Below are 16885 nucleotides of genomic sequence, written 5' to 3' on the forward strand. Positions count from 1 at the left end.
CAGAAGAACTCACAAGAGCTGGGACTGTTTTTCAGATGCTGTGGTACATTGCTACATTGTGTTAGTGGTTAATAATCTCATTTAGCCTACACTACCATTCCACCTAAAGTCAATAGCAAAGGTTATGGTCTTAAAATGCAAGAGGAAACCCTTTTCTTCCACTTAAGGAAAAAAAATGAAACAGTATATTATAATTTCGACTTAAAATGTCTCATTCTCTGTGCTTTTCCATCTTATGGCCGTTTGTTGTCGAGACGTTACGGTAATCATCTCAACCCAAGCGAACGTCTTTGTTGAACTGCCACGTCTCGCGAGACCTTCCAAATCACGTGGCTAATGGCTGGAGATCGCGGATATTAGAAGGTACTTTTCTGCTTTTAATTTCTTCGCTTTGGACTTAAAATAACGAGTTTATACAGCGTGATTAAGCCGCCCGACGCCGCGTTTGAGCCTCCCGCCGCTGGAGCGGACGTGTTTGCGGTGTTTTGCGGCCGCTTACGTCGACCCCGCCTGTAGAAACCGTCAAACCTTCGAAATAAGAGCTCCGTGTTTTCCGCGCTTTTTGTCGCCGGGGAAGTAGCTAGCTTTGGTCCGACGGGTCATCCGCCCTGCTCGGCCACCCCGCGGGGCGGAAAGCGGCTCTGTGGCGGATCCAAGGCCCGGTAGTGTGTGTGTAAGCCGGCGCGGAGCAGGAAGCAGCCCGCAAAGGTCATTTTACCGGGAACCACGGCGGCTGCTAGCATTAGCCGCGGCTAAAGGCCTCCCCGGGAAACTGGAGGGAGCTTTTATTTTCCAAATTCTGTTTTCTTCTGCTCACCTGTCTGAGCTGCACAAGATCTGCCCGTTTCAAGCCTTTATTTACATTATAAATTAATATTCAGCCCGTGAATCAACATTATTCTGTGTGTGTCCTCTCCAGGGAGTCTGCAGAGAAGAGCTGAACTGACTGGAACACAGAGGGTGAGTTTTCCCCCTGCTTTAAACTTTCTGTTTTATTATTATTATTATTAGTAGTAGTATTATTATTATTTGGTCATAAATAAATTACCATGTCACACACATTTCCACCTTATTGATACCCTGTAATCATTTTAATGGGCTCTAAAAAGCATGAAATAAGAATGTTATTAATTAAATTTTTAAAAAATCAATTTATTATAGTTTTCTGACTTAATTATAAAGATCTTTCTTGGCCAATAGTGTGATTATAACATCAGTAAAGCAACATTAAAAGATAAAGTTAGTCTAGTATGATTTATTTCATTTCTAGTATGATTTATTTCATTTGATGCATTTATTATTATCAATGGGTTATTAGGTTTCTAAATGGCCAAAAATTAATAAATAAAAAGAAAATCAATCAAAATGTATTCTCTATCTCCCTTGTAAGTAACTGTCTTGGTCAAAAAGATGCAGTAAACCAGCAATAAAATAAAACGATGAGGGAAAAAGTCCGATTGAGGGTCTTTTTTTTATGCATTGATCTATTATTAACAATTACAATATTAGTGGGCGACAAAGTTTCATAAAATATAAAAATGAGGGCAAAACATTGATAAAAATATTCATAAAGAAACAAATATACTTTAGTTATTATCATAAAGAATTTTATGAACAGTCAAGTGCTAAAAAAAACCCACAAATACAACAATCTTTAGAAAAAAATGTTTTAAAGTAAATTGCTTTGGTACATACGGTATTTAAACATTTACATAATTAAAGTCAGCATAAACATATAATTATACTTTTTACTCTTATAAAAGGCCCAAAATAAAATCGGTGACACTTTTTCTGTTATTTTTAAAACGATATAAGTAATAGATGAAATACATTTAACAACATGAGTCAAATACTTTACTCACTCGTTGTCACATTAACACTATTTTGGGCATAAACAAACAATATTTAGCATTTCTTTTAATTGGAGTTCTTATTCTTTGTTTCTATGTTAAACCCCAGCATATTCTGTAAATGGCCCTATAAATAAAATCATTTTCAGTCAGCTTTGATTTATTATTATTATTAATAATAATAATAATTCATAAAATTTAATAAATCCTGACTATAATATGTACTTGATACCCATTTTTAGCTCAGGATAAAATGCATTTTTTAATAAAACTCAATTAAGACACTTTTTGTCCCTGATTCTAATATTTGGTCATGACCAACAGAATGTAATAAAACATTATTATGAAAGCAGGTGAAGGAAATGTTTATAATCCTGATGTATGAGGATCAGAAAATGTAAAAAAGTATCTATTTTATATATGTGGTTGACTGATCTAGAGTCAGATTGAGGTCCAGGAGCAGAAAGTCCAGCTTCATGTTTGCTGTGATGAAACTGCTTTGAAAGGGAGCCAGAATGGAGTCAGTGTGTTCACAGTGGACAGGAACCAGAACCAGAACCAGAACCAGAACCAGGCTGAGGGTGAGGGAGCAGCTGAGGGCTGACAGGACAGAAAGGAGACACAGGAGCACTGAGCCAGGAGTCCCTTCTCCCAGAGACGTAACGGTCTGGGTGACATGGCCTAGTTGTTCCCCTCACAGACATGCAGTCATGGTGAAACAGAACGTACGCTAGGGCTGAACAATTAATCGCATTTTCAATATAATCGCGATTTAAAAAAAAAACAATTTCCAAATCGCAGAGTCAGCAATTTCTGGCTATGTAACAATTAGTGAATTAGACACGTCCATTAGGTGTCAGTAAAATGTTTAAAGTGGGTTTGCCTCCACATGGAAGGGAAGACAGTTGCAGCAGTGAGATAATCTAATTTTATTACTTGTTTTAGAGTTTATATAATCATACATAGCATTAAGTTCTGGTCAATCAGTTTAATACATAGACTTGCTTGTTGGTTGCACTTTATGTTCAACAAGGATTGATGTCCAATTAAATTAAAAGCTGTTCTCTTGAATAATATTCTGATTAATAGAAACATTAAAAGTTCTTGTTTTAAATAGTCCTTGTTTACAAACATCTTTATTTAGAGGCCATTTTTGTTGCTTGTGGTTAATGCAGAGAAAAGTCAAAATTGCAATTTTGGTTGAAATATATTGTAGTCAGAACGCAATCATTTCTGCTCTGAGTTTAGATGCTGTGGGTCTTTTAGCAACTAATCTGCACAGCGAGGAAACAAAATGATTTGTTGTTTGTATATGTTTACAAAAGACATGATAAATTAAACTGGAAAAAAAAAATTGCATTAAATCACAATATTAAGAAAAAAAAATCACAATTAGATTATTTTCCAAAATCGTTCAGCCCTAACGTACGCCTCTTTAAGCGCCGCATCAGACGGTTACCCAGCGTTTTAACCAGCAGCGTAATCAGACCCGTTAAAGCTTATTTCAGCCTCTAACGCCGTGCCTCCTGCTCTGAATCGCCCTCCTCCAGCAGCCATGGCTCAGGTCGCCAACCACGGACGGCTGCTGCTGCAGCGCCTGCACCAGCAGCGCGAGATGGACTTCCTGTGCGACATCACCATCATGGTGAAAGACGTGGAGTTCAGAGCGCACCGCAACATTCTGGCCGCCTTCAGCGACTATTTCTCTGTCCAGGCGGAAAAGGGCGAAGAGTTCACCACCCTGGACCCGGAGAAGGTGAGCCGCTACTCGCTGGAGAAGCTCCTGGAGTTCGTCTACACGGGACACATGAACCTCAGCAGGTACGCCGTCCGCTCGCCGCCACGGGAGAGATAATTGGTCGATAAGTCAAAAACAATATTACTGATCTATAGATGTGTGTCGATTATAGAACAAAAAGGGTCAATAAAACACATCAATAGAATAACAGTTTTCCTTCATTTTGCATTCTATACACGGGACAAATTTAGGCTTTAGATTAAAATCATTCAACTTCAGGAACAATTTAAGCTCCCGCCAAGTGGTTTATATTAAGGCTGGACGATAATTCAAAAACAATATTACTGATCTATAGACGTGTATCGATTATAGAACAAAAAGGCTCAATAAAAAGTTCAATAGAATAACAGTTTTCCTTCATTTTGCATTCTATACACGGGACAAATTTAGGCTTTAGATTAAAATCATTCAACTTCAGGAACAATTTAAGCTCCCGCCAAGTGGTTTATATTAAGGCTGGATGATAATTCAATAACAATATTACTGATCTATATACATATATATCGATGATAGAATAAAAAGGGTCAATAAAACACATTTATCTAGTCATGTAGGTTACTATTACATCATTACATCCTCCCAACCAATCACAATGCAGACCCAGGAAGCTCCGCCCCCTTCACAGAGTTCAGAGAACACGTTCTTTTCTCTTTTTAAAAACTTAGTTTTGGTAAAAAGTTGGTTGAATAAAGGGTTGAGTCTGAATTCAGTGTTTGTGTCTTTATCTAAAAATACATCATTAAACAACAGCATAAAATAACCAGGACTGAACTTAAAATATGTTTTGAATTTGTTGATAATTATAGATATCGATCAGAATTATTTTTGTTTTATCGATATGCTTTTTTTATCTACATCGTCCAGCCCTAATTTATAGAGATACCTTCAGAAAAGACATAAAGGAAAAGATTTGGTCCAAAAAAAATGAAATAGAAGAGTACTCTATTAGTGTTATAGAGAAACATTTCCCAACAATCTAATATATACAGAAATGTGGTAATTGACACCTTATAAAACATGAACCACATGAAGGAAAAATGGGAATTAGAGTTAAATGTTATAAATAAAGACTCTACATGGGTGGACATGTGTACAGGTTGTCATACGGAGAATTAGCAGCTAACTATGGACAGAATTTGACTGGATAGTGAAGATCAGATACTTTAATACTCCCTTTATCATCTCTCCATAAGAGAAAAATACCAATGTGGCATTATGTTGGTAGAATTGTGGAAATATTGGAGACACCAGTAAAACGAGGATTTTGGGACAATATTAGGAAATAGATGTAATATTGAAAGTAAATGTGGTTCCTGTGGTGTTTTTGTTGGGAGTCATACCTAAAGACCGATTATAATGCAGATCAGATACTGAGGGTTCTTTTACTAAAGAAAATGATTAGCGTTAACTGCAGAGATGTAAAAGCACCAACTATAAGTCAATGTGTCCAGAGACTGAAACATGTTTACATTATGGAGAGAATGACTGCAAGCCTGCAGATAACTGTGGACACTTTAGTACAAAGATTGACTTTTATTTCACAACATCTGGGTTTCTATTTGGATTCCTCTGTGGAAAAAACCCCACTTAGCCCCAGATTATAGATAATATTACTCTGCCTGTTGTCATAATTATCAAGATTTTTGTTATTTTATGTTTATTGTGATGTAGGGCTGGATGATAAATAATATATACATTGATCTATATACGTATATCGATGGTAGAAAAAGGGTCAATTAAAAAAAAAGGGAAAAAAAATATATATATATATATATGCGACGCCCAGACTCTCTCTCTATATATATATAGAGAGAGAGAGAGAGAGAGAGAGAGAGAGAGAGAGAGAGATAGAGAGATGAGCTAGAGAGAGAGTAAGAGATCAGAGAGACTAGCGAAGACGAGAGAGAGCATAGAATTCGAGAGCGAGTCTTCTCTCGACTCGCTCGCTCCTACTAGCGCGCTCGACGCTCTCTCTCGCGATAGAGGAAGAGAATTTGTAGCCTGTGGTTATATTACATCGCTACATCCTCCCAACCAATCACAATGCAGACCCAGGAACTAAGCTCCGCCCCCTTCAGAGCTCAGAGAGCACACGTTCTTTTTAATTTTTTTTTAAAAACTTGTAGTTTTGGTAAAAAGTTGGTTGAATAAAGGGTTGAGTTTGCATTCAGTGTTTGTGTATCTGTATATTTAAATATAGGTTGCTAAGCAACAGCATAAAATAACCAGGGCTGAACTTAAAATATATGTTTAGAATTTGTTGATAATTATAGATATCGATCAATATTATTTTTATTTCATCGATATGTTTTGTTTCTATAACGTTCAGGCTTACTGTGATGTCTCCTACTTGAATTTCTGTCAGGAAAAGTTATGTAAAATTATTAAAATGGTTAAATTAAAAGTAAAATAAATAAACGTTCCTCTTTGGGTGGTTTCAGCACCCGGCAGGCGGCTGTGCGCCAAGCGGCCATTTTCCTGGGAATGTCCGAGGCCACCAAGTACCTGGAGAAAGTCCCCGGCTGGTCGGAGTCGGGCGAAACCTCCCAGTCCGACCCGGAGAAAGAAGCGGGGGTCTCTCCTCCGAGCCCCGGCAGCCCCACGTCTCCGGTCCCTCTGTCCATCGCCTCCGTCGGCGGGGACGCCCAGGAGGAGGGCCCCGAGGGGAAGGTCCACGATTTCAACCCCAAGGACGAAGATCTAGAGATGGAAGACGGAAGCGACGAGGATTACGCAGTTTCCACCCCCAGAGGGTTGGGGCGGGGGCCGGGCAGGAGGCCGGGCAGGAGGCCCCGGAGCTTCGGCGGGGAGCCGGTGGAGCAGAGCGGCTCGACCGACGGCGCCCCCAAGAGCCGCAGGGGCAGGGGGAGACCCAGAGGAAGCGGGAGGGGGAGAGGGAGAGGGAGGGGAGCCTCCAGGAGCGACGACGTGTCTGCGGGGGATTCTGACTCCAGCCTGAAGGACTTGGGAGAAACTCCCGCCGACTTGGGGGACACCTCCGCCGACTGGAGCCCGTCGCGCGAAGACGAGCCGCCGGTGAAGAGGCCCAGACGGAGCAGCGGGGAGGCGAGGAGGGGGCGGGGCCGCGGGAGGGGCAGGGGGCGGGGCAGAGGGCGGGGCCACGGCAGGAGGAAGATGGAGGCGGACGAGGATGAGGAGGAGGAGAGCGGGGAGCTGGGAGCGGACGACGGGGAGGCGGGGGAGCAGGCCCCGCTGGACGTGAGCGAGATGTCGCTGACGTGCAGCGAGTGCAACAAGCTGTTCAAAGACGTGAGCAGCCTGCGGCGCCACGAGAAGATCCACAAAGGCCTGAAGCCGTTCTCCTGCATCTTCTGCTCCAAGACCTTCAGGCAGGCCACGCAGCTGAAGACTCACCTGCGCATCCACACAGGTGAGCCGCAGGGAAACCCACGCTTCTCACAGTTTGTAGTTAACGTTTCTATACTGACCAGCATGAACCAAGGAGTAAACATTACCGTCTACAGCCACAAGAGGGCGCACTGGGCCTGTGGAAACTATATGCTGCTTCTGCACCACAACAAAATAAAACGATGAGGGAAAAAGTCCGATTGAGGGTCTTTTTTTTTGATGCATTGATGTATTATTAGCAATTACAATATTAGTGGGCGACAAAGTTTCATAAAATATAAAAGTGAGGACAAAAACGTTGATAAAAATATTCATAAAGAAACAAATATACTTCAGTCATTATCATAAATATTTTTATGAACAGTGAAGTGCTAATAAAAACACAAATACAGCAATCTTTAGAATTTTTTTTTTTTAAAGAAAATAGTTTTTGGTGCATACGGTATTTAAACATTTACATAATTAAAGTCGGCATAACCATATAATTATACCCTTTACTCCTATAAAAAGCCCAAAATAAAATTTGTGACACTTTTTCTGTTATAACATTAACTTATAAACAACACAGACTGAACACGTCTGCATGTTGTTTCCTTGTTTTAGTCTGAATTCAGGCAGCAGAGCGTTGCTGCAGCTCTAAGGAACCAGACAGAACAGAACCTGTTACTGGGCTGTGAAGCTAACAGCAGCTAGCGCTAGCTTATGTTGTCCGGACAATTTCACCGACGCTCGTTCAAGAGCTTTACTGACCTCTCTTTGTTGCTATGAAACATCCATGTCGTACTGTTAGCTTAGCATGTAGCACCGTTACGCTAACGGTCTAATTTAGGCGTAATTTTGAGCGTAACGGGTCGTTAGCGATGACATTGGTTGGTGAGAACCTTGATGGTTGGAGTTGCTAGCTTGTTATGTTTCATGTTATTCAGCCGGTTGTGAATGCATACTTTAGCTCACCAAGGCGTTTAGCCAGGAATGAGCGGGACTACGCTAACCCGTACGCTAAGCTAGCCCAGTGTGATACGGCTCAGAGGTGGAATACAGTCAATTTTTTGTCTTTGCTACAACACAATTTTTGGTGGTGGGGATGGCTTAAGGAGGACATGAGATAATAAATAATTAAATAAAAAAAAAAAAAAATATATAGATATATATATATATATATATATATATATCTATATCTATATATATATATATATATATATATATATCTATATATATATATATATATGTATATCTATATGTATATGTGTGTGTGTGTATATATATATCTATCTATATATATATATCTATATCTATATCTCTCTATATATATCTCTCTCTCTATATCTATATATCTGTATGTGTATGTATATATCTATCTCTCTCTATCTCTCTATATCTATATCTCTCTCTATATGTATGTGTATGTATATATTTATTTAGTTATTATGTTTCATGGGTTAATACATAGAATCAGGGAGTGTGTCGTATTTTTCGGATTCATAAGGCTCACCGGAACGGATGGTTCTGACATTACAGTCAGGCAGTCTGGTAGACAGCTCAGGGGTCCTATCAGGTAGTGACACAGTGTACCGTAATGCTCCTAATATCCATTGAGCTGAGCGGCTTCCTTGCTAAACAGAGTCGTATTTACACATTTTAACAGATTTATGAGCTCATTGTACCGCATAGAATCAGTCATAAGTACAACGTTGATCATAGATAAGACAAGGAAGTTTTGAGAAGATTTAAGGATTTTAAGTGCGCCTTATAGTCCAATAAATATGGTGACTTACTCACAGCTAAAGGTGAAGCTTGATTGTTACATATATAACAGGTTGAACAACAAACTGAAGCGGTCTACAACACGTTCTAGATTCTACATGTTGCATTTCTCTGTGTGTCTGCTCAGTTAAGAACGCAGCTGACACTGGATCTGTTTCTGAAACTTTGTTATATTTTCATGTATCTTAGTACAAGTAAGCAGGTGTGTTGTGCTGAAGGTTATCCCGGTTTTAAAGCTGCAGACACAGTTTGATACTGAAATTAGCCTTCTGGCAGCAATGTACAAAAAAGTTATAAATAAAGTAGAAATTAGGCAATAAGTTAACTTTCTTTTCCAACACTTTTTTTAGTCTAAATCCAGCAACAATATAATGTTTCATAATATAAATTAAGAACAGAGTTGAGCATGAGGGCCCTGAAACTATTACTTATAATAAAAGGTGAAACATCATTGTCAGCTGCTAATTGTCAATAAACTAAAGAAGTTATAACACTTTTTTCTACCAATAAGGTTATCAGCGCAGCATTCTTCTTCAGGTTCATGTGAGGCGGTGCCTAAAACAAGATTAGACGCGCCTTGGTGTCTGAAGGCAGACGTTCCTGCTGGTTCTGCAGCTCACCTCAGACACTAAAACAACAAGGGGGGGGGGGGATTTAGGCAAAGCTGAGCCTGTGAAACTGATCAGTGGAGAGGAAGCACTTTGTTTCTGTTCCATTCTGGCAGCCTCTGCGTTGCTCATGAGCACGTCATCAGCTTTTACACCTCCATCCATCTTTTTGGAGATAAAGACTCTAGTAGACATTGACATTGACGTTAGCTGCTGTTTTTCCTCCTATTCCACCAACAGTATCGTCCCAAAGAAGCAAAACAGAAAAATCTCCAATACAATCCTTTATTTGACAGACATTCCACGAGTTCTGGTAAACATTGTTTACTGGTTTCAAACTTAGCAGCGAGCTTCTTCCCGCCAATAAAGTTGTCTGTAGGGACATTAGATGCTCCACCAATAACATCGCTGCGCCAACAATGGCCGACAACATGAGACTCTCGCGAGATGTAAGCTTAGCACGAGACTTAGAGGCGGCTCGGTGAAGGTTGGATCGGCAATTTTAAAAAAAATGTAATAGTGTCCTGTCTGGCAATGTGTCAATAAGAATTGTCTTAATGCCAAAAAGAGTCCAACAGATTTTACTGTCACAAGCGGAGCCTTACTGCTTTCACTGTAGTGCTCCGCTTGATTTATACATGTAAATTGGCTTTATTATAGTTTATGCAGGGAATATTTAATGTTATATGGACACTAAAACAAGAAGGTAGAAGAGAAAAAAGGAGAAAAAGTGAAAGAAAGAGGAGAGAATGATACATCCTCAGTCTGCTTCTTCACCTGCAAAGAGAGATAAAAAGAACAGAACCAGCAGATAAAGTATTAAAGATACAATCAATTAACGCCTTGATACCATCACTGAAGGATATACAGGATTAATTAATACCACATGTATAAAGTGACAGCTGAAGATAATAACAGGGGTTTCTGTGTAGAAGTGAGTCTGTAATTACCTGGATTTAAGCACCTGTAAATCCAGGTACAGGATCAGAAAATTTAAAACACTAAGCAAAGTTTCTGGGAGAAAATTAGGTCGTGCTTCCAAAAACAGGGCGTAGACTTTCTTAATATTTTAGTAAAGAGCGTACGATGGACGCCCGTACGCATTGCTCACCAGATTAAATGTTAAGAATCATTTATCGTCACCATGTGTGACTTTGGTGACTTTACGTTTGAGGCAGACACCGGCTTAGTTGGCACAGAAAGAAAATAACAATATGACACGCATTAGAGCCTGCAGAAGATAAAAGAAAAAGTACGTATCAGAGTTTGAGAGCACTGATAGCAGCCCCTTAGAAAACGAAACAGAAACGATGTTTTACATCCAGATAAATGAATAAATAACTCTCTAAGTAAATCCTGTGAATTAACCCAGCAGATATAAGTTTCTTTTCCAGAACGCGGCCCCGGTTCTGTTCTGGTCTCACCCGCTCCCTGTGTGTCTCCAGGTGAGAAGCCGTTCACCTGCAGCAACTGCGACAAGTGTTTCGCTCAGAAGTGCCAGCTGGTCGCTCACCGCAGGATGCACCACGGCGAGGAGAAGCCGTACACCTGCGAGCGCTGCGGCTTCAAGTTCGCCACGTCGTCCAACTACAAAATCCACATCAGGTGTTTAAACCTTTTTAAAACCTCGTCCTTCCTCCACGTTATGAGTTGTTTTTTGACGTTAAAAGTTAAATCCTGTCGTTTCTGGTCCAGACTCCACAGCGGAGAGAAGCCGTACGTCTGCGACATCTGCGGCCAGGCCTTCGCTCAGTCCAGCACGCTGACGTACCACAAGAGGCGGCACACCGGGGAGAAACCCTACCAGTGCGACCTGTGCGGGATGTCCTTCTCCGTGTCCTCGTCTCTGATCGCCCACGCCAGGAAGCACACAGGTGAGGCCCCGCCCTGACGCGCCGTCCGCTGACTTTAGGAGGGGGAAACGTCTCCGTCTGACGCGCTGCTCTGTGTTTCAGGCGAGACGCCGTACAAATGCACACAAACAAACTGTGACGCCAAATTTGCGACGTCCTCTGAGCTCAAGAAGCACCTGAGGAGACTCCACCCTGGTGAGTTTTTAATCTGTTTAAATCTGTTTAAAATGTGTAGATCTACAGTTTTACAGCTTCTGTTTAAGCCAGTTTTTTTGCTTACAGCTCATTACATGTAGTGTTGCACCGATGCCATTTCAGGGCCCTGATACCGAAACCAATACCTGGCTGTGCAGTATTGGCCGATACCGATACCATCTGTGTGAAACTGATGTGTGTATATATGAAGAATTGCAGACTACTTAGAGTAGTATAGCTTTTTATTACCTACCTGGAATGGGTGACAATATTTGACAACATTTCTAGGATTAAAGGACTGATGTCTCAGCAAGATCTAGAAAAACTAATCCATGCGTTTATATTTAGTCGAATTGATTACTGCAACGGTGTTTTCACAGGACTTCCTAAAAAGTGGATCAGACAGCTGCAGCTGATCCAGAACGCTGCTGCCCGCGTCCTCACTAATACTAAGAAAGTAGAGAACATAACCCCAGTTCTAAAGTCCTTACACTGGCTCCCTCAGAGAATAGACTTTAAAATACTTCTGTTAGTCTATAAATCCTTAAATGGCTTAGCTCCTAAATACATCACAGACTTGTTATCAGCGTATAAACCATCCAGACCACTCAGGTCTTCTGGCTCCAGCCTACTCTACATACCTAGAACCAGAACTAAACAAGGAGAAGCAGCATTTAGTTCCTATGCTCCAATTATCTGGAACAAACTTCCAGAAAACTGTAAAAGTGCGGAAAGCCTGAGTTCTTTTAAATCAAGATTAAAAACACATTTGTTTAAAATTGCCTTCAACTGTCCTAGTTAACTGAATCACCACTTTTTTGTTCTATTTTCTTTCTATATTTTATTCCTACTTGCTCTTATTCTGTTTTATTTTGCTATATTTTAATCATGTAAAGCACTTTGCATTGTCTTTGTACTGAATTGTGCTATATAAATAAATTTGCCTTGCCTTGCCTTGCCTTGAATAAACTTTTGGCTCTCAAAGGCCAAAATAGTGCAACTTTCATGAACTTATATAAGATGTATAATACTAGTCAGGAGAGAGAAGGCTGCGTTCAAGTGACATACAAACATCAAAATGGTATCAGTGCCTATTTGTTGGTACTCGCTGATACTGATACCAGTATCGGCGCCCCGGCGTATACTGGTATCAGTATCGGTGCAACACTAATCCTTATCAGACGTTCGTTTGTCTTATCCACGTCCCAAAAGCAGACTCTGTCAAGTAAATTCACCAAAAGTTGCAGTCTCGTCTGACTCTCCGCAAATATCACAATAATAATCAAGCATAACTTCCTTAATGTTACGGGCACCGCCATTTTGATTTGCTTTATTCCCTCCTTCAATTCCTGAGGGCAGCAGTACCGCAGATCGTCAGTAGGAGGCGAGGAAACCAAGGAACCGTGATAGCATAGTGTGTAAACGGTCATCAGAACCGAGGCTCGGCACGGATCGGTTTAACAAGGATGGTGTAAATGGGGCTATAGATTATAATGCTGGCGCGCATTTTGCGGTCATTAATTTAACCGGAGCTTTCTCTCCACTGACTGCTCTCCTCATTGTAGTCCGCTCTGGGTGTCGTTTTTCTTCCCGCTTCTGCATACCAGGACGCTGAATAGTGACGTTTGTCGAGTATCAGTGATGTGTAGGTCGGATAAATGCGACCCGGCCGTACAGACACAGGTCGCATTTGAAAAGATCAGATCCGGGTCGCATATTGGCAAAAAAAAAATCTTAATTGGATCACTTCAGGCTGCAGTGCGAGTCCGAGTCCATAAAGTTAACTTTTACCGGCGGTTTGACTGGAGACCTGCCACACCGGCACTCCACCCAGGGATTTAAAAGCGCTCCATGGTTGCCCTGATAGGAAAACGACTGCTTTCAACCAAACAGAATGTGATTTAATAAACTAAAAGCTCCGGTTCTGATGGGCAGCGTTACACACGAGTCCATCAGAACATTTTATCCTGACTGACAGGAGAGACGAGCAGCAGCTGCAGAAAACGTGGAAGAAATGAGAGGAAGCAGCAGGAAGTCTCATTTTTCTAATGCTGCTGCACAGTAAAGCAGTTTTAATAATAATAATAATAATAATACATTTTACTTTCTTGACATTCAAGGTCACTTTACAGACAATAAAAAATACAAATACAGGGAGCAGAAAAATATAAACAACCAGGTATGAAGAGGGACAAGAACAGTATAGTTACAAATACACAAAGCTCTCACATCAGTTTGTTTGGCCTCAAATGTAAATTCAGGCTAACGAGGCGGAGTCCAAATCCTGACAGACGCTCTGTCTTCATTCAGCTCAGACACTGAGGAAGAAAACCATTGTCTTTATTTTAGGGAGACGTATTATTTCTGTGTTAATGGTCGATCATCCATCCAGTCGGCATGTTCCTGGTGAACCTCCTCAGAATGACACACTTCTTCCTTCCACTCAACTTTCTTGGTCCAGCTGTGATGACCAGCTTTCTTACCCATGAGCCTTTGCTGCCTCTCCACGCTGTATAGGGAGCCGGTCGTCTGGACGTTTGTCGCGCCGGCTGCCCGCTCCGTCATGGCGTCTCTCGTTAGCGTCTCTCTCGTTAGCGTCTCTCGTTAGCCCGGGTACCTAAACGTTCTCCGTTCTTACAGACGGGAACTCTCGTTAGCGTCTCTCGTTAGCGTCTCTCGTTAGCGTCTCTCGTTAGCCCGGGTACCTAAACGTTCTCCGTTCTTACAGACGGGAACTCTCGTTAGCGTCTCTCGTTAGCCCGGGTACCTAAACGTTCTCCGTTCTTACAGACGGGAACTCTCGTTAGCGTCTCTCTTGTTAGCGTCTCTCTCGTTAGCGTCTCTCGTTAGCCCGGGTACCTAAACGTTCTCCGTTCTTACAGACGGGAACTCTCGTTAGCGTCTCTCTCGTTAGCGTCTCTCGTTAGCGTCTCTCGTTAGCGTCTCTTGTTAGCCCGGGTATCTAAACGTTCTCCGTTCTTACAGACGGGAACTCTCGTTAGCGTCTCTTGTTAGCGTCTCTCTCGTTAGCGTCTCTCGTTAGCGTCTCTCGTTAGCCCGGGTACCTAAACGTTCTCCGTTCTTACAGACGGGAACTCTCGTTAGCGTCTCTCTCGTTAGCGTCTCTCGTTAGCGTCTCTCGTTAGCGTCTCTTGTTAGCCCGGGTACCTAAACGTTCTCCGTTCTTGCAGACGGGAACTCTCGTTAGCGTCTCTCTCGTTAGCGTCTCTCGTTAGCGTCTCTTGTTAGCCCGGGTACCTAAACGTTCTCCGTTCTTGCAGACGGGAACTCTGGCGTTCAGTGTCTGCTGTGTGGAAACCGCTTCGCCAGCGTGAAGAACATGATCAAGCACCAGGAGAAGGCCCACGCTGATGAAGTTCGGCAGCACAAAGAGCGGGCCCGGGCCGGTGAGCTGCTAAGCTTTAATTGATTAATTGACCTCTAAGATGTGTGCTTTTATTTTGTTAAATCTGACTGGTCTTCCTGGAGAAGGCGTCCATGTTTTCTCTGGTTTCTGCGGAGGAAGCGGTGACTAGTCTGAGCTTTGTGTCCTCCTGCAGTGGTGCTGCTGGCCTCCAGCCACCCGGTGGCGTTCGTTCAGAGCAAACTCTCGCAGGAGAACAAGAGTTTGGTTTCCATCCCGGAAGTGGAGCCCAGCAACCCCGAACCCTCCACCCCCGACCCCAAAGCCTCGGAGCCGTCCGCCGCCTCGTCTGACGGCCCGCCCGCCGAGCCCGCCCCCATCATCCAGGACTTCAAGACGGAGCCGGACCACCACCCCCTGACCGCCGCCGCCCAGCCCGTGACCTTTGACACCGACCAGGAGCAGACCATCAACTCGGACACGCTCCACGCGCTGGTGGAGCAGCTGCGGCCGGCGGCGTCGCCCGCCACGGGCCTGGAGCAGATCATCATCATCAAGACGGTGGACCCGGCGGAGGCGGCGCCGCCCCAGCAGTGACCCTGGAGACGGGCCGAACTTTTATCAGCGCCGCCGTTCCTGTCGCCGCGGGTTTAAAAACGTGAAGAAGAACCACAGCACCAATCACAGTTTACCATCAGATTCATGTGCAGGAAAAAAAAAACATTTTCATCCTATTTAAAGAATATTATCCTCATTTATTTACCCCTTTTTTTAAATGATTTTGTTTTTTCTGTTAAAGGCACAGATTTACAATTAAAACTGGCTCATATTATTTTACCATTAGTGTGTACAAGTTTTTTTCTTTTAGATTATTTAGATGTTGAGTCCCAGAATGAAATAGATTTTTTCTTCTTTTTTTTTTTTGTACCATAATAATTTCACATTTTTAGCTTTATATTTTGGTGTATAAACAGTTAGAAAGATTATGTTATAAACAGTCCAGAGCTGAAAATGATTTGTGTCGTTTGCTTAACTCTGATTAAACTTTGGAGTTTTGAAGTGAAACTGCAGTTAGATGCAGTTAAATCTTCATTAATTTGGCTCCTGTGGGACTAAAACATGGCAGCAGGTTTTCTCCTCCATGATGATGTCATCATTTGAATTATTATACGGTAAAATCTGAGCCCTAAGTGACAAAACAGCATTTTTTATTCTTATTTTTTCGGACAGAGACAGGATTTCAGGGATTTTGGTTGTGGGCATGTTTGTATCGCCTCATCTCTAAAGAGATCCAGCAAACAGGAAGTCTGAAGTTCTGCATCCTGTTGGACGGCGCTGGTCTCGTTTTCAGGTGGGAAAAAGTCTTAATTGGTGGATGCAGAAGAACGGGCTTCAGTTAAAAGCTTCAGTTAAAAGCTGCTTAAAACACTCAAATATTCCCTCATCATCTGAAAGATATTTTAGATGTAAGACGAACCTACAGTACGTATCTGTGCTTTAAGCTAAATGTCTTAACTATGACCTGCTTCAGTTAAATCCTGTAAACGTCAGCATAATTCATCCTTTTCCTTTAGAAAACGTCATCTTGGTTTATCCACCTTTACCAGAAACTAATCTTTATTTTTTTCTGGGTAGTGTAGTGAGTAGCAGGAAAGTAGTTTTTTATTTATCATATCCACATGGCTTCATAATATGGCTGGTTCTGCGTAGAGGACGTGTTTTTTGTCTAGTTTAGCTGGAAAACTGCTGCACACGAACTATATCCAATAATTCATCAGGTCATGCTTCATTTGTATTTTTCCAAAACATCTGCGTTACTTGTACAGTTGTGAGAAATGACTACACAAGTTAGGCACTGTATAAAAAATAAAAGCAATGTGAAATAAAGCTTAAATGCATCATTGTTGGTTTCTTTTGATGGAAATTGGAAAAATTACATTTATTTCACTGAACCCAATGATTAAAAAATATCAACACACCAGGCATTCCTAGTAAAGATGTGTAAAAAATATCCTTAATTTTTTTTTTATTTTGCAGAGGCATAACATAGGAAGAAAAGGTTGAATAAAATTTTTATTTTTAGC

At 41.7% G+C, this 16885-nt stretch overlaps 1 protein-coding gene across 5 annotated transcripts; it reads left to right on the forward strand.

Moving 5' to 3' along the window:
- The first annotated feature begins 272 nt into the window (after window positions 1-272).
- On the forward strand, window positions 273-16695 carry mynn (myoneurin). 5 transcript variants are annotated; one of them, XM_012851231.3, is made up of 9 exons: window positions 273-363; window positions 920-960; window positions 3401-3671; window positions 6090-7039; window positions 10835-10994; window positions 11085-11263; window positions 11345-11437; window positions 14719-14844; window positions 14998-16695. In XM_012851231.3, exons 3-9 carry the CDS (start codon window positions 3406-3408, stop codon window positions 15396-15398), a joined length of 2175 nt encoding a protein of 724 aa, XP_012706685.2. In that variant the 5' UTR covers window positions 273-363; window positions 920-960; window positions 3401-3405; the 3' UTR covers window positions 15399-16695. The 5 variants fall into 5 exon arrangements, with proteins under 5 accessions (XP_012706685.2, XP_012706686.2, XP_012706687.2 ...); XM_012851232.3 differs by having other exon boundaries at window positions 293-363; window positions 3404-3671; XM_012851233.3 differs by lacking the exon at window positions 273-363 and adding an exon at window positions 414-708.
- The last annotated feature ends 190 nt before the right edge of the window (window positions 16696-16885 follow it).

The sequence above is a fragment of the Fundulus heteroclitus genome, chromosome 21 (genome assembly GCF_011125445.2).
Source record: "Fundulus heteroclitus isolate FHET01 chromosome 21, MU-UCD_Fhet_4.1, whole genome shotgun sequence".
Classification (NCBI taxonomy): domain Eukaryota; kingdom Metazoa; phylum Chordata; class Actinopteri; order Cyprinodontiformes; family Fundulidae; genus Fundulus; species Fundulus heteroclitus.

Coding starts and splice junctions, on each gene's coding strand:
- mynn (XM_012851231.3), top strand. CDS start 3,406: ATGGCTCAGGTCGCCAACCACGGACGGCTGCTGCTGCAGCGCCTGCAC. Junction 3,672..6,089: donor GGACACATGAACCTCAGCAG/GTACGCCGTCCG, acceptor GGGTGGTTTCAG/CACCCGGCAGGCGGCTGTGC. Junction 11,438..14,718: donor CCTGAGGAGACTCCACCCTG/GTGAGTTTTTAA, acceptor CCGTTCTTGCAG/ACGGGAACTCTGGCGTTCAG.